Genomic DNA, 27668 nt, shown 5'->3' with positions numbered 1-27668 from the left:
TCAGACCAAAAATCTTGGAGGCACTTTTGACTTCTCTCTTTCTTTCACCCCTCACATCTATTATGTCAAGAAATATTCTGGCTCTGCCTTCAAAGTCAACCCAGAGTCCACTCACTTCTTACCACCTCCAATGCTGACACCCTGGTCCAAGCCACCATCATCCTCTTGGGTCATCATGGTTGTCTTTTACCTGGATCATGGCAATAGCCTTCTAACTGCAGTAGCATCTTGCCTCTACCTTTCTGCCTGCTACAGTTTATTCTTTTTTTTTTTTTTTTTTTTTGTGGTACGCGGACCTCTCACTGTTGTGGCCCCTCCCGTTGCGGAGCACAGGCTCCAGACATGCAGGCTCAGCGGCCATGGCTCACGGGCCTAGCCACTCCGCGGCATGTGGGATCTTCCCGGACCGGGGCACGAACCCATGTCCCCTGCATCGGCAGGCAGACTCAGCCACTGCGCCACCAGGGAAGCCCCGGCCCCATTCTTTTTGCTAGTCTTCAAATGCTCACTTCTACCTTAGGCCCTTTACACAAGTCATTCTTTTCATTTATTTCCTGGAACTAGTAATTACTTTTTGTTTTCTATTTGCTTAGCATTCTATATACCAATTGCTTATTTTTCCCCCAAGCGCTTCAGTATTTCTGGATATTATTTCCTATGTCCTCAAACATGTCATTTTCTTTTATTCCTTGAGTGCCTCCCTCCTGGTCCCCGCTGGACTGGCTGCTCTCTAGCCACTGTCATCCTGGCATCTCCTTTCACCGTCCTCAAACATGAATCCCACGAATCCTAGTTCCACATCTTCTTTCTTAGTTTCCGTTCTCATTTTGTTGGTGTATATCCTGCAGTAGCTGTTACAGAGAAGATATACATGTGAGGTAAAATTTAAGTCCTTTCATGTTTGAAATGTTTTATTTCACTTCCATATTTCACTGATCATCTGGTTACAAGTATTTGAGGCCGAAGATGATTCTCACGCGGAAGTTTGAAGGCTTTGCTCCATTATTTTCTAACTTCCCTGTGGCTACTTAGAAGTCTAATGCCCTTCTGGATCTTCTGTATGTTTTTCTTTTTCCTTTCTGGAAGCTTTGAAAATCTTTTCTCTATTCAGGGTCTTCTGAAATTTGTGCTGATGAATCTTGGTGCGTCTGTATTCATTGTGTCAGACACTTAGGGGAGGCCTTTCAATCTGGAGACTCATGTCCTTCAGTTCTGGGAAATTGTATTGCTTTTGCTAGAATTTCCTTCCTTCCATTTCTCTTTTCGCCTGTTCTCTCTTGAATTCCTTCCTGTTAGTTGGAAACTGGACATCCTGGAATGGTCCTCATTCTTATCTTTCCTCAGTTATTACTATTATTTTTAAATCTCTTTGTCTTTTTGTTCTACTTTATCTCCTGAACTTTCTTTTAAGTATTTTTAAAATAAATTTATTTATTTATTTATTATTTATTTTGGGCTGCATTGGGTCTTCGTTGCTGCGTGCAGGCTTTCTCTAGTTGCGGCGAGTGGGGGCTACTCTTCGTTGTTGTGCACGGGATTCTCATTGCAGTGGCTTCTCTTGTTGAGGAGCACGGGCTCTAGGCACGCAGGCTTCAGCAGTTGTGGCACGCAGGCTCAGTAGTTGTGGTGCATGGACTTAGTTGCCCCGGGGCATGTGGGATCTTCCCAGGCGAGTGCTCGAACCTGTGTCCTCTGCATTGGCAGGTGGATTCTTAACCACTGCACCACCAGGGAAGTCCCTCTTTTAAGTATTTTATTCTTACTCTCCTTTTAAAATATTTCCAAAATCTCTTTCTTTTTTTTTTTTTGGCCTTGTTGCACAGCTTATGGTATCTTAGTTCCGTGACCAGGGATTGAACCTGGGCCCTCAGCAGTGAGAGCACGGAGTCCTAACCACTGGACTGCCAGGGAATTCCCCAAAATCTCATTCTTGTTTTCTCATCAATCCTTTTAAAAATAACATCCAACTCATTTAATGTCTATAACATCTTATTTTACTTCTCTGAAAGAATTATTGAAAGGACTTTTATTTTCACATTTTTTTCCTGCTCCCATAAGCTTTCTTTCCTCCAGATTCCTTCTTCCTGTTTGTCTGGGTCTCTATCTTTCAAGTTGGAAGCTTTCCTTAAATATTGGGTGGTCCTGGACTGCTCATTCTATCTAAGCCTGATTCGCTAAAAAGATGAACAGAGGCTGTGAGGGAGTGGGTGGGCTTGTCAATGGGAAAGACTTACTACAAGGTGACTGGGCCTCAAACTGGCTTTTGAATGGGGGCGGGACTCTAAAATGTCAGACAAGAGAGTTCTTTTCTCTGAGTTATCCAGAGAGAACTTTTATCAAATCTTCTAGCAGTGAGGGTGAGAGGGGCACGATGGGGGTGTGGAGAGGGCTGGGGTAAGCCTGCCTGTGACGCCTGCTTATTTTCAAAGCAGAAAGTGGAAGGAGGTCTAACCACCCCCTATACAGACCCTTTAGCCCCCCAGATTTTAGTGCCATTCCTCATTCCCACCTGTGCCTCCAAGTCCCCAGAACATAGAGTTGCGCAAGGCCAACCCCGTCTGCTTGTTGGTCTCCTTGTCTGCAGAGGCCCAGGTAGTGATCCCCAGTTCCACCAGATCAGCTACCATCCTCCCCATCTTTCCAACTGTTTGTGGAACTGTCTTATCCATGTTGTCTCTTCTCCCATTTTCTCCCTTACAGGCTTATGTGTATATATTTTTATTCCTTTGCTGCCCTTTTAGGGAGGTTTGGGAAGTGGGAAGTAAGCCATCTGCCATGCTTCCTAAGAAGCGGGTTGCATTCTAATAACAGAATTGGCTGTATTGCTCAAAGATGAGAGAGGGCGGTTAAAATACTCCATTTACGTGCGGGATGTGCATTCTCGCTCATAATCCACACGTGCCTTCCACGAGGGGCCAGCCCATCCGATTCCCAGGTGGTGGACTCACCTCCTAGAGCTGTTATGAAGATTCAGTGAACTAAGACAAGTAAAATGTACAGTGCCTGGCATTTGAGTCCTAAAGTATAATTATTCTTATCATTTGGAATGTACTTGACTAAGGGCTCTGAGGATTTAGGTGAACTTCCAACTCTCCTCTTCTGTGCCCTGAAGCAAGAGCGTTCTTCTGTGAGCTTCTCCTGGGAGATCCACCAGCCATGGGTCTCGGGACTCTGGATTTTGAGGAGGCAGTGGGGAAATCCCTCTGGCCTTGGCCACTCTGGCCGTGAGTAATCGGCATATATGGGGCATCCCAGCTCAGCCCAAAATGTTCTTGTTTTTTGGCATGAACCCATCTCTTTGCAAACACAGACACTTTGTCTTTCTTCTCAGCCCTCTTTTAAAGTTTTCTTCTTCCTATTCCTGCTCATATACATCTTTTTCAACATGAACATCAGCCTTTAATTTGTAACAAAGAGACCTGGGTTCTAGTTCTGTCTTTGCCATTGATGGCTTAGAAGTAGCTCAAACAAGGCATCTGGATTCAACCTGCCTAAGTTTGAAGCCCAGCTCTGCCACTGATTAGCTGTGTCCCAGGGGCAAGCACTCAATCTTCCATGGGCTTAGTCTCCATTAAAATTACCATCTCTCCAGTGGAGATGGTAATAAACTCATAGAACTGCTCTGGGGAGTAAAGAGATACTCCATGTGAATCTCCCAGCCTGAACTCAGCGTTCAAAAAAAGCTAGATATAACTCTTATTATCATGCCCAGTTTAAACCCTCGGGCAAACTTTGTTACTTCGAGCACAACTGGAGATGAGGACTCTTAGGGGTTTGAAGCTTTTCAAATGGCTGAGGCAGAGGAAATGTGATCTCCTTGATTTTGTTTATAGCTTCTACTAAACCACATAGCAACAGAACAACATAGCAACTAATGAAAGCAATTCCGTTTTGCTCAAGTCAGTCAACTTGCGTTTTTTTTTAATGTCATTCTGACTTAAAAAAAAAACTACTTGAGTAGGTTTCGTGTCATCTAGACAAACCCCCTGTGCTGAAAGCGGTATTTGATTTTTGTTTCTGCCCAAAGCAGTTCTCATCATAAATTTATAAACGAATAACAAGCTCCCTCTGTTCTCACGAGCCTATTTTATAAAGTTTCTAGATTGTTGCCACACTGCCCTCTAGCGGAACATGATGATTTCCTTGTCTTAGGTTGCAGATTTTTTTTTCTTTTTTTTTTTTTGTTGAAATACAGTTGATTTACAATGTTTCAGGTGCACAGCAAAGTGATTCAGTTTTATATATATATATATATATATATATATATATATATATATACACATATATATATATATATATATACACACACATATATATGTATTCTTTTTAAGGTTTTTTTCCACTATAGGTTATTACAAATATTGAATATAGTTCCCTGTGCTATACAGTAGGTCCTGTTGTTTATTTTATATACAGTAGTGTATATCCCATTTATTATTTATTATTAATAGTATTAGGCTCATTTGAAGATATGGCTTATCCACATATTTTACAAAACTTTAAAAAAAATTACTTATGATTTAATTCTCAGTCCTTTGAACTATGAGGCTTGGTTTTCTCCGTCTAAGAATCTACCTTCCTGCAGAGCTGTTCTACCTGGTGGGCACATCAATCTCACTCTTATGGTTCCTCTGGGTTCAGAGGGCTGCTCTCAAATTAGTCCACAGCAATTCTGATGGAGCAGGGAGAGCAGGCCTCACAGGGCCCAGGCCAATTGCTCTGCACAGGGGACGCAGTTAGAACTCAAAGAAACTGCCTGAAATCATCCTTTTGTGCCAGTTTCTGTCCGACTTCTCCCCAGCTGGATGTGCTGATGATCCTGAAGGGGATCAGAATATGCCACCCTAAAATATGCCACATTGGCATAAGGATTATTCGGAGCTGGAGGTAACTGAGAAACAACAGATGCAGGAAAAGTTCTCTGCCCTCCCTTTATCTGCCTAAAAGTAGGGCATAAATTTTCCTTGGAGGAAGGTGTCCCTCTGTACCAGGAAGAAGAAACTAACTCTTTTCACCAGAGACTGGGGTCACACCAAGATGAACCTGTATAAACAGACCTTACTTAAATAACCCTTATTTTCCATTAGTTTCCCCATACGTTCCCTAGTCACTTTCCCAGAATTTATCACCCTTAGAAGCTCACATTTCCTTACTTTTGTCTAGTCACTTCTTCACAATTTATTGCCCTTTGTTAAAATGGTATATAAGCCTCAAGTCTAGCTGCTTCTTTGAGTTTTCACTTCTTTTATTGTGAAGCTCCTGTGCACACAAAAATATTAACATCAATAAAAATCGTATGCCTTTTCTTCTGCTAAACTTTGTCAGTTTAGTTTGCACGTACCAAGATACTGAATATAAGAGAGTAGAGGAAACATTTTTTTCTTTCCTGCAATCCCAGGTGTGGAGATAATTGCGAAAAGGGCAGGAGGTGGGTTAGCAGCCTTTGCTGCACCCTCCAGGAAGCCTCCAGGGAGCATCTGGCAGCTGGTTTGACTCTTGAATTTACTACCTCATCCAATTCAGCACCTTCAGCTGCTGTGCCTGACAAATGGCTAAAGACAAGAAACCAACCACACAAAGAAGCCAGTGCACACTTTGCTCTGCCTCATCTTGACTTTCATGGGGCTTTGTGTGCTCTATGAAATGTTAATCCTCCAGGGTGAAACCCAAGCTAGTTTATCCTTAGAGTTACCCGGGCCAGTAGGGATGGTGAGCAATGAAGCACTAAATTTCCTCTCCTAAAATACAAGGGATCTATTCAACAAGCTCACTGTTGCAGCACAGAAAGCTATTCTTGTATCAGATCAACAAAGGGAACGGGTCCAAGTGCAAAGACAATTTGAGGTTTATGTTCTGTTTCCTGTGGAAAAGTGAAACCCAAGGGAAGACCACTGGTAGGACACAGCAGGCCCCACAAAGGTGCAGCGTTTCTTAAACTTAAGTTCTGATCCAGCAGGTCTGGGCTGGGGACTGAGAATCCATACTTTAACAAGCATTCCTGGGGGGTTCTGATGCAGATTACTGGAGAGTTGCCCACATTCTGAGAAATACTCAATGGTGCCTGCCAAGATTCAATAGCAGATACCATTAAAATTATCAGGAGCACGAAGCCATGACAATATAGTAAAAGGATAAGTATAATTACATTTTCCAGGGTTTGGCTCAATCAGATTTTGCTTGGCCCATGTAAATGCTAGTAGATAGATATTTATAAACAATAAACATATGTTTCACGTCCTGAACTGTACTTTTAAATAGAACATTAGGACATAGTCATTATACGTAGAGAACAGCCTGGTGGTTGCCAAGGAGGAAGGGGTTGAGGGAGGGATGGAGGGGGAGTTTGGGGTTAGCAGATGGAAGCTTTTATATATAGAATGAACAACAAGGTCCTACTGTACAGCACAGAGAACTATATTCAATATTCTATGACAAACCATAATGGAAAGGAATATTAGAAAAGAATGTATATATATATGTATAACTGAGTCACTTTGCTGTACAGCAGAAATTAACACACTATAAATCAACTATACCTTGATAAAAGATATTAAAACTGAAAAAAGAAACAGTCATTACAGAACATTATTAAGTTGTAGTATACAAAATCAATACACAAAAACCTGTTGTGTTCCTTATATTATTATACACTAATAATGAACTATCAGAAAGAGAAATTAAGAAAATAGTCCCATTTACAATTGCATCAAAAAGAATAAAATACCTAGAAATAAATTTAACCAAGGAGGTGAAAGATGTGTATATTGAAAACTACAAGACATTAATGAAAGAAATTGAAGAAGACACAAATAAATGAAAAGATATTCCATGCTCATGGGTTGGAAGAATTAATATTGTTAAAATGTCTGTGCTACCCAAAGCAATACACAGATTCAGTGCAATCCCTATCAAAATTCCAAAGGCATTTTTTCACAGAAGTACAACAAACAATCCAAAAACTTTTATGGAACCATAAAAGCTCCCAAATAGCTAAAGCAATCTTGAGAAAGAAGAATAAAGCTGGAGGTATCACATTCCCTGATTTCAAACTATATTACAAAGCTATAGTAATCAAACAGAATGTGGTATTGGAATAAAAATAGAGACATGGATCAGTGGAAAGAAGAGAGCCAAGAAGTAAACTCGCACATATGACAAAGGAGCCAAGAATATACAATGGGGAAAGGGCAGGCTCTTCAATAAATGATGTTGGGAAAATTGAACAGCTGCATCCAAAGAAGGACTGCCTTGAAAGGTGATGAGTTCCCCATCACTGGGAGAGTTCAAGCACTGGACAATGATTTGGCATCCTCTATATCTGCTATAGAGGATATTTCAGCATCAGATTGGACCAGATAATTGTTCAAGTTCCTTGCAGTTCCAAGAATCAGATTCTCTTAAAGGATAACTCAAAAATTCAAAAGTAAACCTATAGGCTTAAAAACTACCAAAGTGGCTTTCCAAAATTCTTTCATGCAAAATGGAATCAAGGTGAGTAGAAACTCTAGTACCGTATACACTGAATACTTTAAAAGTTTGAAGGAATAGAACTCTTAAGATGTATCTAAGCTATCTGAAACGTACATCAAAATAAGAGGAGTATGGGACAAAGAACAATGCAGTAGCATCCTTTGCTGATTTTCACAAGCCCCAAATAGGTAATCATGAGGGGCAATTTCTTTAAATTACACTCAAATTGTATGCTTTCTAAGGTCTTAAAGTATTTTAGCTTTTTAATGATTGGGATCCATAAATGTATAATAATCTTTGTCACATCTTTATAATTAAATCGACTCTTGGTAGGAGAACAAAAGCAAGCATAAAAAGAGAATCTGTTTTCCATAGCTTTTCCTATATAGAATAAAATGGTACTTAATAAGAAGTAAGCAAGCAGTGATTGGGTAACATAAATCAGAGCTGGCACATTGCGTTCTTTTACTGAGTAGCTTGTTTCCTGATATTAATTTAGGCAACAGGGTGTTCTCAGACATCTCCCTTCCACTTAGGAGAGCTGCATTCTTATGTCAATGCTGCTCAGTCTCATAACGGCTGGACAGTTCAACTGACTAGAGCACATTCGTTCAGTATGCATTTATTGGGCACACACTATATGTGCAGTGAGGCTAGGCACTCTGGGCAGAGTAAGAGTTAGTCCTAGTCCTGCAGCTAGGGTCATGGGTCAGTTCAAGGGTCATGGTAGCACTGTAGGAAAGTTAAACAAGAAGTTCATAATACCTGATTTTTTTTTTTTTTTTTTGCGGTACGCGGGCCTCTCACTGCTGTGGCCTCTCCCGTTGCAGAGCACAGGCTCCGGACGCGCAGGCTCAGCGGCCATGGCTCACAGACCCAGCCGGCATGTGGGATCTTCCCGGACCGGGGCACAAACCCGTGTCCCCTGCATCAGCAGGCGGACTCTCAACCACTGCGCCACCAGGGAAGCCCATCAAAATTGTGTAAATTTTTAATTAATTAAGGTAAATAAATAATAAATAGTTGCAGAGTGGGTTTTTTTTTAAGTATATCAAGAGATGCAACAGCATCCAAATTTAGGCCTTTCAGAGAGCAAAACCAGCAGAAGAGAGTCCAGCTGGCTGGACTCAACTACAAGCATTAGTTCTTCGGTGAGGGTCTCAAGGTTTTTCTATCCCTCTCCATGCCGTGGGGAAGGGGGAGAGGATTAAATTTGTATACGGATGCAAAATACAATGGTGACCTATGATCATAATTCATATAGCTAATTTCATGTACTTTGGCCAATTGTATCATGTTCCCAACAGGTCCAAGAAATTTCCCCTTCTGTAACCTGAGGTGCGGGGACGCCAGGGTCGGGGCCTCCAAAGGTAACCACAGGGGTCATTCAGGGTTGCTCCATCAGGATGCCGCCCCTTCTTCTCGCCTAAGTAGGAGAGGACGCCCACCAGCGAGCACCTCCCCCGAGGCCCAGCTGCCCCGCACGCTCAGGAGCCAGACCACCTTCTTCAGGTGTCCTTGGAATGCATTGCTGGGGCTGGGACTCTGGCCCATTCCCGCCGGCTCGCCTTCCCTTAGTGGGAAACCCGGGCTCCAGGCCCTGAATACCCATTGGTAGCCAAGGCTGGCGACTCTCCCGCTGGTGTGCGGGTGGCGGGCGAGGCCACTTCGCTCCTTAAATAGCCCCTTCTCTGAGGGATGGGGAATATGAATATGCAACACGAGCTCCTCCAGACGCCACTGGACAGGCGGCCTGTTTAATATTCATGACGCCTCGTGGGCCTTCAGGACGCTAACAAAAGAATCAAGAGATGTTAGGGGGTCGGGCTCCACGAGGCAAAGCCTCCTCTGATTGGTTGTTCTTGGAGGTTGCCTTCGATTGTGGGGTGTGAAAGGTGGAGCTGCAAGTTTGGCATAGGGCGGGAGATTTGAATACCCATTTTCTGTGTTCCAGGCTGTGCGGAAGTGTTTTTTTTTTTTTTTTTACCAGCACTACAACCATAAAGAACATATTCCGAGCACTGTACTCTTAGTTTGAGAGCTCCAATCCACTCATTTTCTAGATGGAAAAATTACTCCTGAGTCCTAGCCTGAGTTCGGCCACCGCCCCCGGCCGGAAGCTGAGGGGCGGGCCCAGGATGCGAGACCCGACCCCGCCTCCTATCTCCTCCTATTAATTCCTCGCGGCCCGGGCAACCCCAGGAATCTCTCGTGGCTAACTCCACGCAGCGCCGGGCTTGTGGCTTAGTGGTCCCGGGACGGCCTGCGGCTGCGAGGACCTGAAGCCATCGTCCAGCCCAACATCGCTGTACACCTGGGGAGTCCGGGACCCAGTGAGAGCAGTGCGGCCCGAGGTGGCCCAGCCCGCAGCAGGACCAAGGCCAGTTGCAGGTCTCCTGACTCCCAGCTTGGTGTCCCGCGTCTTCGTGGTAGGTTGAGATAGCCGAGCATCTGGCCTGAGCGCTCCCAGGCCACATCCCCTTGTCCCCGGCGCTGGGGGAAATCACAGAACTCGCGCCTGCCTAGAGCCTTCTGAGGAAAAAGCAGCTTCGCGGCAGACCCCGCCCCTTTTGCCCTGGTGACGCGTCTCCGGTTGCCATGGAGACTGCGCTGTTTACAGCCCAGTTCTGCAAGAACCCGGAGCTCCGGTTGGGGTAAGGAGGCTCCCATCCCGAAGTTGTGTAGTGGTTTTTTGTGGCGCTGAGGGTAAACCCCGGCCCCACACCACCAACCCTTAACTGCAGCGCACAGACCTACCCAATACCTTGTGCCCATTGGTATCAGCCCGAATTTAGGTTTAATTTCGACCTCAGCCCTAATTTAGATTTCTCTGAGAGCTACTCAGACTTATCCAGAAATCTTGGGTTAAGTTTTGAGCCCCACACTCACACTTGGCCGAAGCCATAGGAGGGACTGGACTAGGAGACCCCGTGTTGTCAGAGGGAGCCGGGTGGCCTGGGGCTCAGCCTGGTCAAGCTCTGACTCCGGGTCTCTCCTTGTATGTTTGAAGGACTTCAGAGATCCAGAAGCCTTTAAGAGCAGGCGGTCAGGTATATATTTTGGGTGAGATGTTGGTGGGGGCAGTTTTTAGCCCTGTCTGAGGACGGCAGTTCTCACAGTCAGAGCTGTGTGCAGATGAGGTGGGGAAATGTTGGTCTTTCTGCTGCTGCTGGTCTCTGCCTGCTGCCTCCTCATGTGTTCCTCTTCTTGTTCTCTCCTTTTCTTTGTCCTGGGAAGGTTTTGTTTCTTTCATCTGCTGAACAGGCTCAATACCCAGCTGTCAGTTTACAGATGTCACAGTTGTTCTTTTTTTTTTTTTAAGAAAACATGTCTGGGTTCATCTGTTTGGCAATACCTACTAAAACTGAACACTGCCTTATGACCCAGCAATTCTAATGCATTATAAAAATGCGAGCATATGTTCACCAAAAAACACATTGTCTCTAAATGAGAATATTCATAGCATTCTCATAATAGCACCAAACTGGAAACCCAAATATCCATAAACAGCAGAAAAGAGAGACAAATTTTGGTATAATCATGCAATGGTATATTACACAGGAATGAGAATGAACAGACTACAAGTATATGAACAGTACTGATAAGTCTTACAAGCATAAGGCTGAGCAAAAAGAAGTCACATATGAACGAGTACATAGTGATTCCATTTATATTAAGTTCAAAAATACCAAAACTAATTTATAGTGTTAAAAGTTGGAATAGTGGTTACTGTTGGGGGGAGGGGGTGAAGAATAGTGATCAGAAAGAGACGTAAGGTGCTGGTAATGCTTATTTCTTGATCTGGGTGCTGGCTGTACAGAGGTTTTCATTTTGTGTACAGATTATGATTTATGTACCTTTTGGTCTGAATGTCACACTTTAATAAAAACTGACATTAAAAAAAGGACAACTTGCTTTCAATGAATCTAAAAAAAAAAAAATTCTGCTTTTGCTCAGGACTTTAGAAACCTCAAATGGCCAAACTACTACAACATCCACCCAAGTTCTTGCCCTCAGAGTGGCACATTGCTAACAAGAACCAATACCACAGAGCAGAGGCCCAAAGGTCCCGGTCCGAACGCCTGGTGGCAGAAAGCCAGAGGCTTGTGAATGAAATTGAAAAGACCACAAGAAAATCTCAAAGCGATGTGAACAAGAAACTAGGTAAGATAACATATTTGGTATATTTGGGAACATGTTTGGATGATACTGTTGAGGTATGGTGATACTGTCATTTGCATTTCATGTTCAGGAATGGCAACGTATTATCTTGAAATATTAGGGAGAAACATGTGTATTCTCTGGGCTCTGTCTTTAAGTTCACTGCCCTAAGGTAGAGACATGGTAACCCAGTCTGATTTTCAGCCATTCATCAGCCATTCTTTTACTGATTCGATACATATCTGTTGAGCGTCTAAGAGCATCTATGGACTAAGCCCTGGGAATATCACAGAGGATGATCAGAGCCTCAGTTTTTGAGGGGCTCCTGGATTGAGGAGGAGAAAGATAGAAAAATGAATAATCAAAATATAACTAGATAGGAGCTGGGGGAAGGGATACAGAAGTGAGGGCGGAGTCTGCCTGGAGAATTGGGGAAGACCTCCTAGAGGGAACACTTGAGCTGAGTTTTTTTGTTTGTTTTTTTTTTTTATTGTTTTTGGCTGTGTTGGGTCTTCATTTCTGTGCAAGGGCTTTCTCTAGTTGCGGCGAGTGGGGGCCTCTCACTGTCGCGGCCTCTCTTGTTGCGGAGCACAGGCTCCAGACGCGCAGGCTCAGTAGTTGTGGCTCACGGGCCTAGTTGCTCCGCGGCATGTGGGATCTTCCCAGGCCAGGGCTCGAACCCATGTCCCCTGCATTGGCAGGCAGATTCTCAACCACTGTGCCACCAGGGAAGCCCTGAGCTGAATCTTAAAGAAAGAGTAATGCTCTCTTGACAATCCCATTCCTACGAACACAATGTAAAAGGTGGGGCCCTTAAATAAGCAAAACAAGAATAAAAATAAGATGAAACAAACAAAAGTCTCAAATGCCAAAAAGTGATGAACCAGAGGTCACAAACTCAACAGTCTATCAGAGTTGGGCAGGTAACATAAGGGTTTGAATAAGACCCCTAAGACAATAGGGAGTGGTGGGGACTGAGGGTTCCTGGAGAACATGTGCTCCATCAATTTCAACCCATTTTTTCCCAAGAAAGAATATGGGCCCAGTGTTGCCGAGTTCGCTGATTTTTTTTTTTTTTTTTTAGAAAAGCTGGAATTTTACCCACTTTTTAAATGCTAGCAATTGATTTGATATATTTATAACACTGGGCAGGATGAACAAACACATCTATAAACAAAACCTGGTCTAAGGGCTGCTAGTTTTCAACCTCCAATAAACCAAAACTTCATTCAGGCCTGCAGGGTTACATGTTAGGCTTCTCCTGATGGGTTGATGCTTACTCCTGATACCAGCCTATAGGTAGGCCTGATCACACTAGACAATAAAGCATTCTGGTTGACAAGCCGTGTCCCTGCAGACAGAGCTCCCAGTTAGTATTTTAGCATTTTATTCTCAAATATGACCAGATGAGGATCACCAAACATGTGAGGGAAGGTTCTAAAATGGCAAACACTGAAACAAACAAAACTAAAGAAAGTACACAGAGCAAAAGAAAAAATAACACTTTAAGATCCTCAGGGAACTTAGAAAAGACATTGCATCTATGGAACAAGAAGACTCTTAAAAAAGAGAACATTCAGAGAACAAGAAAGTGTTCTTGGAAATTAAAAATATGAGAGCAGAATATTTTTTTAAGTCAAAAGAAGGGTTGAAAGATAGTGTTGAAATGTCTCCAGAAAGTAGAAAAAAAAGACAAAGAGCTACATAGAAAACAGGAGAGAAAAGACAAAATTAGAGGATCCATCTGGGAGGCTCAGTACCTATAGGCGTTCCAAACCCTCCTACACTGTTGGCAGGAATGTAAATTGGTACAGCCACTATGGAGAACAATATGGAAGTTCCTCAAAAAACTAAAAATAGAACTACCATATGATCCAGCAATCCCACTCTTGGGGATATATCTGGACAAAACCATAATCTGAAAGGATATATGCATCCCAATGTTCATTGCAGCACTATTTACAATAGCCAGGACATGGAAGCAACCTAAATGTCCATTGACAGATGAATGGATAAAGGAGATGTGGTATATATATACACAATGGAATATTACTCAGCCATAAAAAAGAATGAAATAATGCCATTTGCAGCAACATGGTTGTCTAGAGATTGTCATATTGAGTGAAGTAAGTCAGACACAGAAAGACAGATTATCATATGATATCACTTATATGTGGAGTCTAACAAATGAACTTAGTTACAAAACAGAAATAGAGTCACAGATGTAGAAAACAAACTTATGGTTACCAGAGGATGGGGGGGGAGGGATAAACTGGGAGATTGGAACTGACATATACACACTACTTTATATAAAATAGATAACTAATAAGAACCTGCTGTGTAGCACAGGGAACTCTACTCAGTACTCTGTAATGGCCTATATGGGAAAAGAATCTAAAAAAGGAGTGGATATATGTATATGTATAACTGATTCACTTTGCTGTACACCTGAAACTAACACAACATTGTAAATCAACTATACTCCAATAAAAAATTTTTTAAAAGTTGTATAAGAAAGTAAATTTATCATAGTATCATGATATCATGGTTTGGGTGTAAATAATATTTACATACCTACAATAATATAAACAAATATTAAATTATTATTTAACAACATGGTGACGCAGCTATATTGGGAAGATTGAAAGATCAGAAGTGTGTTGTATAAGTCGTATAAGAGCAAACTCTTATCTTTCATCATAGGAAATCAATAGGTAATCTTAAAACTGATAATGAATAAATAGCAATGTAAGCAAATGCCAGAAGAAATACTAAAAGTGTTTAAAAAGAGGTTGCTTCCAGAAAGTGGGAGTGGGTAGGGGTGGGTCAGAGAATTGTAATACTTGTAAAACTATTTGACTTTTCAAACAATATATGTGTCTTTGACAAAATTAAAAGTTATTAAAAACAGTGGGTTTTGAAGAATTAGAGTGGTGAATTAGAATGGTCTTTGGGTTAATTTGATGTTGAATGTAAGAAGAAATATATTCTTATTTCCTTCCCTCCCTCCCTCCCTCCCTCCCTCCCTCCCTCCCTCCCCCCTTCCTTCCTTCCTTCCTTCCTTCCTTCCTTCCTTCCTTCCTTCCTTCTTTCTTTCTAATAAACTCAGAGATGTAAAAATGCCCCAAGTAGCACAACCCTAAGAAGAAAAGAAAGTATCTCGGGTAGGTTTACAATAATCTTCAAGTTTCTAATCTAAGAGTTGGCTACATTGGAAATAGATTAATCCTGGTGTGACTTCTCTGTGTGCTTCAGAGCAGAGGCTTGAGGAAGTCAGGTTCTGGAAGAAGGAGTTAGATGACAAACTTGAGCAGCTGGTGCACGCGACCGAAGATCTACTCATCTATCAGACCAGATTGGAGAAAGCCCTGGAGAGCTTTAAAGAGCCCTTGGACATCACTGAGAAGTGTCTGGAATACAGGTAGGAGGGAAGGTTCCTCTAATGAATCATCTGTTGTAAGCAATGAATTGCGAAGAGGTAAAAGCTGACTGTGCTAGGTGATGGGTTAGAATGAGACAAATGAGCAAGTGTTCTTTTAGAGCCTGAAATTATCTCGCATGCCCAGGGTGCTGGGCAGTGGGAGGAGCACTGGACTTGGCTCATGTCTAAACTCTGCTCTTGACTAACTTAAATATAAGTTAGGACTAGGTTTGGCAGTGGGTAATCAGAAAAGGGCAAAATAACATTGAACTTAGATAATTTCTTTCTCTCTCACATTTAAGGAGTCTGGAGATAGTTCAGGGTTGGCATGGTGTGCCACAGTGTCAGGCTTCCAGACCTTTTCTGTCGTGTTGCTCCACTATCTTGTTGCTCCATGTGCGTGGCTTTTACTCCCAAGTTTACCTCATGATTCACGATGGCAGCTGGAGCTCCAGCCATTACATCTACATGCCAACAAGTAGTAATAATAAGGGTTTGGCATTCACCATTTCTACTTGTATCCCGTTGACCAGAGCTTAGTCACATGGCCACACCAATAGAAACTGGGAAATGGTGGTCTTTATTTTGGGCAGGCAGAGCAGGTACAGTTACTAGAGGGCAAGTCTGCTCCTATACACAGAGCCACATGGAAGCACTTTGTAATCCAGAGAGCGCTGTGCAAACATACCTTCTCACTATAATTTCCCTCCTGTAAGTCCTATGAGTAGGATGATCCTTTCTGCTCTGGGGTGATGCTGATTTGCAGACCTGATGCCTGTCACAGTCCTAGGTGGGGCACCCTTCTGCCAGCACAGCCCCCTCCAATCGAGTGCATCCTCCCCACTAGCTATTGAGCAAACCCTCCCAAATGCAGATCTTTCCAGGTCACTCCATGCTTAAAATCCTTTCATTACAATGCTTTGCCCTAGTACCTTCAAAATAAAATTCAAACTTCTTAGCTTCAAAAACAAGGTCCATCATGGTTGGGGCCCCAGTGATCCCTCCAGGGCCATATCTCATCCCCAACAGTGAGAGGTACTTAGGGGTGCTGAGCTGCTTGCGGCTTCCCAAATGCACTGTGACTCTGTCCATACTCTTCCTCCTTCCCAGAAAACCCTGTTACCTCAGTGAGCTTAGCCAGGACCCCCTCTGCAGCAACCAGGCAGCAACCTCCCAGCCAGATGTAGAGAGTTTGTGAGGCAAAGGGAAGTAGCAGGTGATCAAAGAGGCCAACATCCAGTTGGCTCAAGTCTACACCTAAGGGTAACTAGGATGTAGAGGACATACATGGATTGAGTACACGCTCCCCTGGGGAAGGTACAGTGCCATCTGCTTTCTTATCTCCTTTGTCCCTTGCCACAGCCCTAGGAAGTACTAATAGTTATGCCCATTTCACAGATGAGGAAACCAAGGCACAGATAAGTTATACAGCGTGCCTGAGGTCACACAGCTGGTGAGTGGAGACTTCCTCCCTAGCACTGTCATGCAGGTGGAAACGAATAAATTGTCAGACAGTGACTGATCAATTTTGGGAGTAAGCGGTTAAAAACATGAGTGATGCCCAGTTAGTTCTGTGACAGGGGGTGAGTTGCGTAATCTCTCTGAAACTCAGTTTCCTCGCCTGTACTTGAGAGATTACGTGAGAAGGAACATCCGCATGAAAAGCTCAGCACGATGCTTGTCTCATAGTAAGTGCTCAGTGGCGGGGGCACTATTAATTTTGGCATCATTATGACTATTACTATTGTTACTATAGAGCATCTTTGTGGATTCAATCCTTGTCAGAGGATCAAGGAAGGAAACATGTCTTTAAAATTCTAAGTCAGAAGACAGTGTTTCCAATAAACAGGTAAAAAGTAAAAGGCTTCAGAACCGATGGCCAGATTGAGGCCCAAAGTCCAGCTGGGATTCTTCAGACCAAGTAATCAGTCACCGATTAATTTTTCCTCATTATGTTTTGGATATTTTGAAGTCGCATAGACACCAACTAATGTCCATCCCCCATCACATCATCCGGATGGATCTGGTCCAGTTGTCCAGACAGTTTTAAAAGTCAGCAGCTTTTGCGTTGCCTTCCTCCGCGCGTGGGATGACCATCCCCCTTTCTCTCGGTCAGGGAGAAGCGAGTTGGCATTGACTTGGTCCACGATGAGGTAGAGCAGGAGCTGATCAAGGAGGCGGAGATCATCCGGGGGGCGATGGCCCTGCTGACCCGCACCCTGGAGGAGACGTCCGAGCAGATCAGGTATGGCCATGCAGGGCCTGCCCTCGCATCTCCACTGGGCGTTATCTAGAAAAGGCCGTGCTCCATGGCCCAGAAAGAATGGGATTTAATACCCTACAAGCACTTCCTATGCCCCAAGGTGGCCCGGCAACACTCAGAATGAGACCAAGACAACCTCTCATGCGTGACAGTCACCCTCTGGTGGTGGGTTGGGGTGCGGCCAGATTTCACCCCTGATTGTAAACTGGAGGACACTGGAGCTGACCTCTCACAAACAGGATGCCACAGTGGTGACATCAGAAAATGTCACATCTGGAGGGAAGATCTTGAAGTCCCGGCTTGGATATGTTAATTTGTCACCAAGTGTCTAATGGTGTGTGTGTGTGTGTGTGTGTGTGTGTGTGTGTGTGTTGGGGGGATGGGAAGGTGGGAGGAAGTGTCACCATATTGCACTAGACTGGCTTCATTTTCCATGGTGTCCCAAGAACCTGGTATAGGTGCCACCTCAGCATTCCAGAGGGAGAAACCCAGTTTACCTTCTCCCTTCAGGCTGAACCGCGCTGCCAAGTACAGTCTTGAAAAGGACTTGCGGGACAAGTTTACAGCCCTGACCATTGATGATATCTGCTTCTCACTCAACAACAACTCGCCAGACATCAAATGTTCTGAGAACGTCGTGAGGGTTGAAGCAAAGTGAGTGGGTCCCTGCTGGCCTGGCCCTGCTGTCCTCCTCCCTGCTGCGTGTCCTCCTCCCTGCTGCGTGTCCTCCTCCCTGCTGCGTGTCATCGTAGTGCTTCTCAGAGAGGCAGGCAGGACCTAGCACATCATCCTGAATGCAGGCTGAGAGCTGGGAAGAGGCAGGCTTGGGGCAAAAGCGGGCGCTGAGCAGTGAGTACCCTGACACAGGACCCACAGGCGCCTCGGTCCTCCGGGTTGCCCCCCCTTTAAGAAAGTCTGATATAAAAAAAATTGGGGGGTGGGGGGGGCCATACTGTACAGCATGCGGGATCTTAGTTCCCCGACCAGAGTTTGAACCCACGCCCCCTGCAGTGGAAGCGCAGAGTCTTAACCACTGGACCGCCAGGGAAGTCCCTGATATAAAATCTTTAAACCTTTCAAATTTATTCATTTACCTATTTGCATTTTTAACAAGTAAAAGAATTTAAAAATGTAGAAAGGGCAAGTTACTAATTTCCCCATGTGTACTCCTTTCTATCATTACACCCCCTGAGATAACCAGTGTTATCTCTATGTTCTTACAAACATATGTATACACTCACCTACACCAATAAATTTTGTTTCTTTACAAAAATGGGATCGTACCATGTACCTTTTCTGTAACATCTAACTTACATTTTTCAAGTAACATTACATCACAGACCTAACTCATTCTAATCTTTAAAACGTTCTTTTTGAAGTAACACATACATATAGAAAACTGCACAAGAGTTCCCTGGTGGTCCAGTGGTTAGGACTTGGCACTGTCACTGCCGGGGCCCGGGTTCAATCCCTGGTCGGGGAACTAAGATCCCACAAGCCATGTGGTGCAGCCAAGAAAAAAGAAAGAAAAGAAAAATGCACAAATAATAGTAAACAGTTTAACGACTTATCATTGTCTTAGTTCTCTTTTGCTGTATAACAAGTTACCCCAAAACTTAGCAGCTTGAAAACAATAAACGTGTGTTACCTCCCAGCTTCTGTGGGTCAGGAGCACAGGCACGGCTCAGCTGGGCGCCTCTGGCTCACATCTTATGAGGTTGTAGTCCAGGGGTCTGCTGGGGCTGCAGTCTCATCTGAAGGCACAACCGTGAGGGGGATCCACTTCTGACCTGGCTCGTGTGGTCATGACAGGCCTTGCCACCCGAGCTGCTCCATGGAGCTGTGCCAGGACGTGGCAGCTGGCTTCTCCCACAGCGAGTCATCCAAAAGGAAGCAAGAGAGAGAGGGCAGCCAAGACAGAAGCCACAATTTTCTTTCAACCTAATCCTAGAAATAACCTCTCATTATGTCTATTCAGGAGAGATGAGTCAATGAGTTCATCACGCATCTCAAGGGGAGGGGACTATACAAAGGTGTGAACGCCAGGAGACACAGGGGGTCACTGGGGACCATCTCAGAGGCTGCCTCTAGTCACACAGCAAACAGTCTCCATGTAACCACCAACCAGGCCAAGAAATAAAACATTACCACCAACACCAAAACCTCCACCCTGTCCCCTCTTGATGAATACCTCCTCTCTGCTCCCCAAAGAGAACCACATTCCTGATTTCTAATAGGTTTCTTGTGCCTACTTTTGCATTTAGTAAATAGCATCATGTACTATGTATCTCGTGTGTCCCTTTCCTTCCAGTCAACATTATTTTGAGATTCCTCAAGTGTTCTATAAAGCAGTTCCTTGTCAAACTAGCAATTTATTCATTTCTTTATAGCATTCCAGTATGGACTCATGTTCTCCTATTTTATTCAGTGTGTTATAATCGGTTACTATTATAATTTACTTTGATACTTAAATTGTCTCTACCTATGTGATCTTGACGAAGGTACTCCGTCTTTCTGAGCCTCAGTTTTCCTCATCTGTCAAATGGGGGTATGAAAGTTAGCTCACTAGGCCATCGTGAGGATTAAATGAGAGGATGTCTGTAAAGTACCAGCCCAGAGCCTGGCACAGAGTAAGTAGGTTTCCCCAAAGTGACAGTTATTGCCACTGACAGACCACCATTCGCTCTGCCTAGAGATGGGGAAACGTTCTAGGTGCTTCTGATGGTGGAGGGAGGCTTAACTTCCTGTGGGTTTCCAGTAGCTTCTCCTACCGCCATACCCACACACCCAGCCCAAACATGCTATGAACGAATGCATGGGTCCTGTTTCAGCTCTGTGAGTCTGGAAGACTGGATGGACTTCTCCAACACCAACGTGGAGAAGGCTGACAAGCAGAGGAACAACTCTCTGACGCTGAAGGCCCTCGTGGACCGAACCTTGTCCCAGACGGCCAACGACCTAAGCAGGCAATGTGACGTGGTGGACACCGCATTCAAGAATGGGCTGAAGGAGACCAAGGACGCCAGGGACAAGCTGGCTGCTCATCTGGCCAAGGTGAGCTCCCTGGGGGGACCATGGAAGGGCACCTTCCGAAGGTTTTACCCTGTAAACCTAGAATGGCCTTCAGGGCTTGTGATCCTGTGTACTAAGGAGTAGAGGTCACTCAGCTCTCTTCATCTTAGCAGCAGGCTTTGGGCTTTGGGGGACTGGAGCGGGCCTTGGCCCCGCTCTGGGCCTCTCGTACTCATTGCTGCAAAGAACAGGCTGTCTCCCCTCTCTGGGCCTTAGTTCGTCCTTCTGTGGAGCATAGAGATGCACCGTATGCTCTTATACGTTCTTTTTTTAAAAAAAAAAAAAAGATTGATTTTTATTTACTTATTTTGGCTGCGCCAGGTCTTAGTTGCGTCAGACGGGACCTTCGTTGCGGCGTGCAGGATCTTTTAGTTGCAGCATGCGGACTTAGCTGCAGCACGTGGATTCTTGGTTGCAGCATGCATGTGGGATCTAGTTCCCCGACCAGGGCTTGAACCCGGGCCCCCTGCATTGGGAGTGCAGAGTCTTACCCCCTGGACCGCCAGGGAAGTCCCTTATACGTTCTTTATGACTCTGAAGTTCCGTGAGTTGAGTGCAACCGATTTCTCCAAACCCAGATGCAACTTTGGGATTCTGGCTTGTTGTCTGGTTATCCAGCCGTTTGCTGGTAACTGGCTCCCAGAGGAGAAAAAAAGCCCCTGCTGTATAGAATTTGAAGATTTCTGTGGTGTAAATTCTTCCACCATGGTCAGTTTCAAGTTACCCATTTAACACAGGTCTGGCAGAATTCCTGAATGCTTAACAGTTGGAGCCCAATAAGCCGGCTGTAGCCCGTGTCCCTCACCGGCAAGGACCGCTGGATCCTGAGCATATGGGACCATCCGCAGGCTAAGCTCAGGGACACTGGGTAGAGTCCAGTGGAACAGGGGCTGAACTTGGACTGAGGATCTGTGGGCCCACATTCCAGTCCTGCGACAGACCAGCTGAGTGGCTTAAGCGGACGCCTCAAGCTCTCTGAGCCTTCCGCCTCACCTGTAACCCTGGGACAGCTACAGCTACCCGATGTGGCCACTGCTGGCCCACTCCTTGCTTTTCACTGATGGTGAAGCAGCCATGGAGAGCGGAAGGGACCCCAGGTGGCAGGTGCATCACTGCTCTAGCCCCAGGCCTGCTCAACTACCACAACCTTGTCCTTCTGCTGCATTCCTCCCTTGCCTTCCATGAGCCCAGAGTCTAATTGTCAGAAAAGATTTATCTCTTTGATGAGCAGGGCAAACCAGAATGTCATCAAAAGTTATACTGCAATAGTCCGCAAAACGACAGGTAGAAGAGCCTTGTGGGTAAGCGTGTACAGCCTGGAGCCAGACAGCCTGGGTTCGAAATGGGGCTTCAACACTTGCTGTGTGATCTTGGGGAGGCTACTTAACGTTTTGTGTTCTTTTATGAGATGGTCAGTCAAGTGTAGCCATAAGGAGACAGGGGGCTCAGGAAAAAGCAAAGTTTATATCGTATTCACAGGTCCTAGAGACAGGAGGCAGGGCTCCCCACGCAGGGCCACGTGGAGAACACACTAGGGTGGTCAGGCGGCAGATGACAGGAGCAAGGGGAAGGTGGAGGCCACGGCCTTTATTGGGGTTTCCTCAGGACCCCCAAGGCAGGGCAAAGGTAGCACTTTAGGATCAGCTAGTGTGAATAACCTCAGTGGGCTCTGGGCTATGGAATGGTCCCCAGGTGCCTGGCACCCGGCCCTGGGATGACTGAGGCAGAGCAAGATGGCCTCCTGGGCTGAAAGGGCAGAGAGAGGAGGGAGAGCTCTGGGCTTGCAGATCCAAAGCCTGCTCAGGCTGGTCCTTCGCCGTCTCTAAGTATCGAAGAGCCCAGGGAGGGGCAGTTTCTCCCAGCCAGAAAGGTTTTTTATGATGTCAGAACATCATAATGTATAGAAAATTTAAAACATTTATAATACACTTAAGCTGCCTGTTCCTGGGACTTCCCTGGCGGTCCAGTGGTTAAGACTCTGCACTTCCACTGCAGGGGGCACAGGTTCAATCCCTGGTCGGGGAACTAAGATCCTGCATGCACATGCCACGCTGCACGGCCAAAACAAAAAAAAGCTCCCTGTTCCTTGGTTTCCTCATTGATAAAATAGGGACAGCAACAGTACTCACCTCCCAGAGTTGGTTAGGGTAAAATTAGACAACCCAAATAAAATATTTAGAACAATGCCTGGCACATACCGATTTTATACACACACACACACATATATACGTACATTTACGTAGTTTATACATATAATCAATATAATAGATAATCAAAATTGGCTGCTGCAGCAGCTAATAATAGGAACAACAACAACAATAATAGTAATAATGATAAACGTAGCCAAAGACTAGTCAAGAGGCTTCCTGGTGGAGTAAGAACTTAGTCCAGGCCTTGAAAGATGAATCTGAGATAGGAAGGCAGCGGGGAGGAGGGTCCCCACCGTAAGAGAAGAGGCAAGAAGCTGGGCTTTGCAGAGGCCTGTGAGAAGCCCCGTCCTGCCGGAGGAGATCCTGCAGGAGCTGGGAGCTGTGTGGCTGAGGCCTTGGCAGCAACATCTAAAACGAGCATCCAGGGACTTCCCCGATGGTCCAGTGGGTGTGACTCCGCACTCCCGATGAGGAGGCCCGGGTTCGATCCCTGCTCGGGGAACTAGATCCCACACGCATGCTGCAACTAAGATCCCGCAACTATGAGCCCGCATGCCGCAACGAAGATCGCACGTGCCACAGCTAAAAATAAATAAATGTCTTTAAAAAGTAAAATAAAATGAGCATCCAAAATGGTCTGGACAGGCTCAAATGATGGACTGAAACAAATCGGGTGAGACTCCCTGCCCCCACCTGGAGATACCAACCTAGGCTCTATGAGAAAAGGCTCCAGCTGGGTATCACCTGGCCAGAAGCCTCCGCGGTCCTGAAGAGGCTCGGCAAACGGAGGCGACGGCCTCCAAATTAAAGGGTAGGGACGGGCTTCCCTGGTGGCACAGTGGTTAAGAATCCGCCTGCCAATGCAGGGGACACGGGTTCGAGCCCTGGCCCAGGAAGATCCCACATGCCGTGGAGCAACTAAGCCCATGCGCCACAACTACTGATCCTGCGAGCCACAACTACTGAGCCCGTGTGCCACAACTACTGAAGCCCACGCGCCTAGAGCCCGTGCTCTGCAACAAGAGAAGTCACAACAATGAGAAGTCCACGCACTGCAACGAAGAGTAGCCCCCACTCGCCACAACTAGAGAAAGCCCGCGCACAGCAGTGAAGACCCAACACAGCCAAAAATAAAAACAAATAAATTTATAAAGAAAAAAAAGAAACATTATGAAAACCAGATGTAATGTGTGGACCTCATTCGAATTCTAATTTAAACATACCAACTCTTACCGAAAAAAAAAAAAGGACACTGAGGGAAATTTGAACACTAGATTTTAGATAATAATAAAGAATCCTTCTTTCGTTTGTGTGTGATAAAAAGTATTGTCGTTATGTTAAAAGAAAAAAAAAGAGTCCTTATAACTTAGAAACACATACTCAAGTATTTTAGACTGAAATGATATAATATCTGGGAGTTCCTTTAAAATAAATAAGCTGATGGCAGGGGTGCATAGAGGGCATTATAGATGAAACGAGATTGGCCATGTATTGATCATTGCTTAAATTGATGATGGGTCCATGAGGTTCATTATACTACCTACCTTCATGTATGTTTGGAAATTCCCATGATGAGAAGTTTAAAAAGAAAAACAAGGAAGAAATAAAATTTTAAACTAGGGAAATATTAATCTAAAAACCCGAGTAGCTTCAAAGGAATCTTTTCTTTGAACAAAGCCACCATCAAAGAAACCAGCAAAACTCGGATTAAACTGCTCACCCTTTCTTCAGGCTTCTAGGGGGCAGAACTGGTACTGAAACAGAGCAGGACCCTATGGTCCTTGCTCCCCTCCCCCTGTGTCCTCAGCCTGCCATCTATCTGTGGAAAAACTTGAGCCAAAGAATAAGTTTAATCAGAGAAGTGAGAAGATACAGAAACAAAGGAAAACAGTCAAAGGAGACCAAATAATAATAGTTTAGTCATTAAGCAAAGTCAAGGACCTTTAGTTCCTCCTCAAGGGCTGTAGATAATATTCTGAGCCGTAGCCTGTGAGCTGTCTTGTAGGTACTGAAACCCCCAGCAGATGGAAGAAGTTAACGACATGATGATCAGACTGTAGCCATGACATAAGCTGCCGCAATTCTGAGAATTGGTCTCAAGGAAATGGGAACAAACCGACCCTGGAACTGAAGATGAATTGTGCTCAAAACAATCAAGATGACGCTGGTCAGACCACCGATGACCAATACCAAGGTGACTGTCAGAGGTGACTGTGCTGTTTCTGCATGTAGCACCCTCCCTCCGTCTATAAAAGCTCTTGCCCACTGATCGTCCGGTTGTGCTGGGGAGTTGGCCTTTGGACAGGCGTCTGCCCTCCCCGCCCGCCCCCCTGGTTGCCGGCATTCAAAATAAAGCAAACTTTCCTTTCCACCAACCTGGCCTCTTTAATGGTTTTTGAGCGGCGAGCAGCCGGACCCCACCTTCAGTTACAGTACTAGTGGGTGGATTGGTAAGGAAATAGGCAGCATTCCGCTCATGATACAAAGGTACTTTATACCAAGGTAAATGGGCAGCCTTCAGCCTTTGCTGAGGGAATCCACATATCTGGGAAGGCAACAGTGGCCACCTGTGTCCGTTCCCTCTGTGAGGTTCTAGGGTTGGGTGAGTTACGTTGCCCATGAGCAATCACTGCTGTAGTGAAGAGGAATCAGACTCTTTCTGGGGTCCTGCTCGGGTAGGTATCGGAGGTCCCCTCTTCCTAACCTCCTACGAGTGTCTGCTGTTGAGTTTTGAGGAACACACCCTGGCCTCACCTCCTCTAATCCTTTTTGTAAGGTCATGGAAGAGATTGCCTCCCAGGAGAAAAATATCGCAGTTCTTGAAAAAGCCATCCTTGACCAAGAAGGACCTGCCAAGGTGGCTCATACACGCCTGGAGACCAGGACACATCGGCCTAATGTGGAGCTGTGTCACGACGGTGCACAGCACAGGCTGATCAAGGAGGTCCATGAGATCACCCACAACGTCGCAAGGTAGGCACAGGGCTACTGGGGCTCCATTTAAACCTGGCCCGTGAGCAGGGTTAGGCAATGTCATCGTGGGTGATCCCGGGCGGGCCTAAAGACCTTTGCATCTTTCGCGTTTGAGGGGTTCTTTTCTAGAGGGCGGTCTCTCCTAACTCCCGCCAGTTGCTGCCATGCAGGGAATGCACCCCAATGTTTACATTTTCCTGAAGTCCAACTCCAGATGTTTAGGTACAATCTACAGTTTTAAATGTTGGCAGTTCATGGGTTTATCTGCCTTGTGAACATGGCCCAGGGCCGCCAATTTGAAATCTCTGTCTTAAGGAGGAGAAAGGAGGAAGACACCTCAATTTGGATCCTGCGCTGAATATATGAATACGTGTTTCCCCCTGAAATAGTGACGTAGAGCCATAAGTTATTCCCTAGTGTTCTTCCTCTTCTCCTAGATTAAAGGAAATGTTAGCCCAAGCTCAGGTAGAGCTGCGAGGCCTGAATGGCAGGCAGCTCGCCCTGCAGGAGGAGATCCAAGTCAAGGAGAATACCATCTACATCGACGAAGTGCTGTGTATGCGTGTGAGGAAGTCCATCCCTCCAAGGGGCGGGGATGACCACGGGAAGTGGGCCGGGGACCTCGACCCGGACACTGTCTGCTGAAAGTTGGATTCTCAGTAAGCCACTCTCATTAAACAGAGTCATAAAACCGTAGCACAGAACTCTCCTTTCAGGTGGGCAGAACTTCCAGTCAGCCCACCAAAAAGCCTTGGCTGGGGTTCCAGGCCTGCTCGGGGCCTGAGATTTGGGTGCAAAGCTCTATTCTGCTACTGCTAGTGGTGCTGTGGTTGTTGAAGGGTTAAGTTCCATGAGTTAGCACAGGCCATTCTCATCACAGGACTTCAGGCCTGGGGGAGGGGTCCAAGACATTTTAGTTCAGATTTATGTCAATTCAGAAGTTGGGCTGGATCCCCTACTCAGACCATGCCCATCTTACTCAGGAGAGGACCGGCGAACACTTCTCCTGGCCCTCAAGATTCCTTTTCCCTAGAAAACAATGTGGTGGTTGCTGACTTAGACCCCTGGCTGGTCCACGGGATGCATGTTCAGTTCATACGGAACTTAGATGAGAGAGGAGCAGCCCTGGGTCGGGAGTCTCCCCCACCCCACCCCCGTAAGCCTTCCCAACACCTGTGGGCGTCTCTCTGGGCCTCTTTCTCTCAGGTGAAATTGAGACAGGCTGGGACCTGAGACCCTCTAGTGGAGTGATTGCACCTGAGCAAACATCTCCCCGAGCAACAGAATACAAAGAAACTAGAAGGGCCTAAAAATAACTCTGCACAAAAAGGCCACAAACCAACTGCTATTTCTGAGGTGCCGGGAACAAAAACAGGGAACTGAGCATGATCCCTGCCCAAGGCACCACCAAGGGGGCTGGGCAGACCACCTAAGCCAGCCGTCTGTCCCAACCCACTGACCCACCCCCATTGTTACCCATTTAAGGAAGCAGCTTGAGCCCCCTCGGGGAGCGAGCAAAGGCACCTGTTACTTGCTTTCACTCCCTCGTGCTGCAGCGCTAATCCCAGTAAAGCCTCGCCTGTCTCTTATCTGACTTCTTCTTGATTTCTGTTGATTAACCTGTGTCAGTAACAAAATGAAAGAGGAGGGATAGGACCCAAGGGCCCTTCAGCTCTTAGGAAGTTAGGGGTTGGGGAGCGGGTGAGCCAGGTTGCTGTTTTCTGGGGTCATGGTTACTGACTCGGGGCCCTGGACTCTTTAATCACTAGAAGTCGATAAAAGGCCAGACGAGAAATTCAGGCAAGGCTTGATCGGGCCTCATGCTGCAGCACGAGGGAGCGAAAACAAGTCACAGGTGCCCTTACTTGGGGGGGGGGGGGCAGGCACTCAGATCCATTCAGACCTTAGTCTCGGGATTGCCAGCCTGGGAAAGAGGAAGGCGAGGTTCCCGGGCTCAGTAGGTAAGCCTTTCCAGTGGGCCGTCCTGTCGCACCACCGCGTGAAAAGGATTTCTGGCTTTTGTTTTCTTTGCTGAATGTAAACCATCTGACATCGGTTTTCTGACCAGGTAGTAATCATTCGTAGTGGTTTTTTTAATACTCAAGTGACAGTAAAAGAAAAGAAAAAAAAATTCCTCCCGTTCTCGCCACAGATTCAA

At 45.6% G+C, this 27668-nt stretch overlaps 1 protein-coding gene and 1 non-coding gene across 4 annotated transcripts; both read left to right on the top strand.

Moving 5' to 3' along the window:
* The first annotated feature begins 9255 nt into the window (after nucleotides 1–9255).
* TEKT1 (tektin 1) lies at nucleotides 9256–26262 on the top strand. 3 transcript variants are annotated; one of them, XM_059998755.1, is made up of 8 exons: nucleotides 9256–9899; nucleotides 11428–11634; nucleotides 14887–15052; nucleotides 17169–17297; nucleotides 17826–17969; nucleotides 20147–20369; nucleotides 25314–25510; nucleotides 25948–26244. In XM_059998755.1, the coding sequence occupies exons 2-8, from the start codon at nucleotides 11445–11447 to the stop codon at nucleotides 26153–26155; spliced, it is 1257 nt and encodes a 418-aa protein (XP_059854738.1). In that variant the 5' UTR covers nucleotides 9256–9899; nucleotides 11428–11444; the 3' UTR covers nucleotides 26156–26244. The 3 variants fall into 3 exon arrangements, with proteins under 3 accessions (XP_059854738.1, XP_059854739.1, XP_059854740.1); XM_059998756.1 differs by lacking the exon at nucleotides 9256–9899 and adding an exon at nucleotides 9918–10124 and having other exon boundaries at nucleotides 25948–26262; XM_059998757.1 differs by lacking the exons at nucleotides 9256–9899; nucleotides 11428–11634 and adding an exon at nucleotides 14776–14795 and having other exon boundaries at nucleotides 25948–26238.
* On the top strand, nucleotides 18727–18798 carry TRNAD-GUC (transfer RNA aspartic acid (anticodon GUC)). Its single transcript has one exon. It is a non-coding gene; the product is annotated as a tRNA-Asp (tRNA).
* Nucleotides 26263–27668: the final 1406 nt, after the last annotated feature.

The sequence above is a fragment of the Delphinus delphis genome, chromosome 19 (genome assembly GCF_949987515.2).
Source record: "Delphinus delphis chromosome 19, mDelDel1.2, whole genome shotgun sequence".
Lineage (NCBI taxonomy): Eukaryota > Metazoa > Chordata > Mammalia > Artiodactyla > Delphinidae > Delphinus > Delphinus delphis.
The sequence above is the reverse complement of the archived record's forward strand: the minus strand, read 5'-3'. Positions and strand labels throughout refer to the sequence as shown.

Coding starts and splice junctions, on each gene's coding strand:
- TEKT1 (XM_059998756.1), top strand. CDS start 11,445: ATGGCCAAACTACTACAACATCCACCCAAGTTCTTGCCCTCAGAGTGG. Junction 17,970..20,146: donor GTCGTGAGGGTTGAAGCAAA/GTGAGTGGGTCC, acceptor GTCCTGTTTCAG/CTCTGTGAGTCTGGAAGACT. Junction 20,370..25,313: donor TGGCTGCTCATCTGGCCAAG/GTGAGCTCCCTG, acceptor CCTTTTTGTAAG/GTCATGGAAGAGATTGCCTC.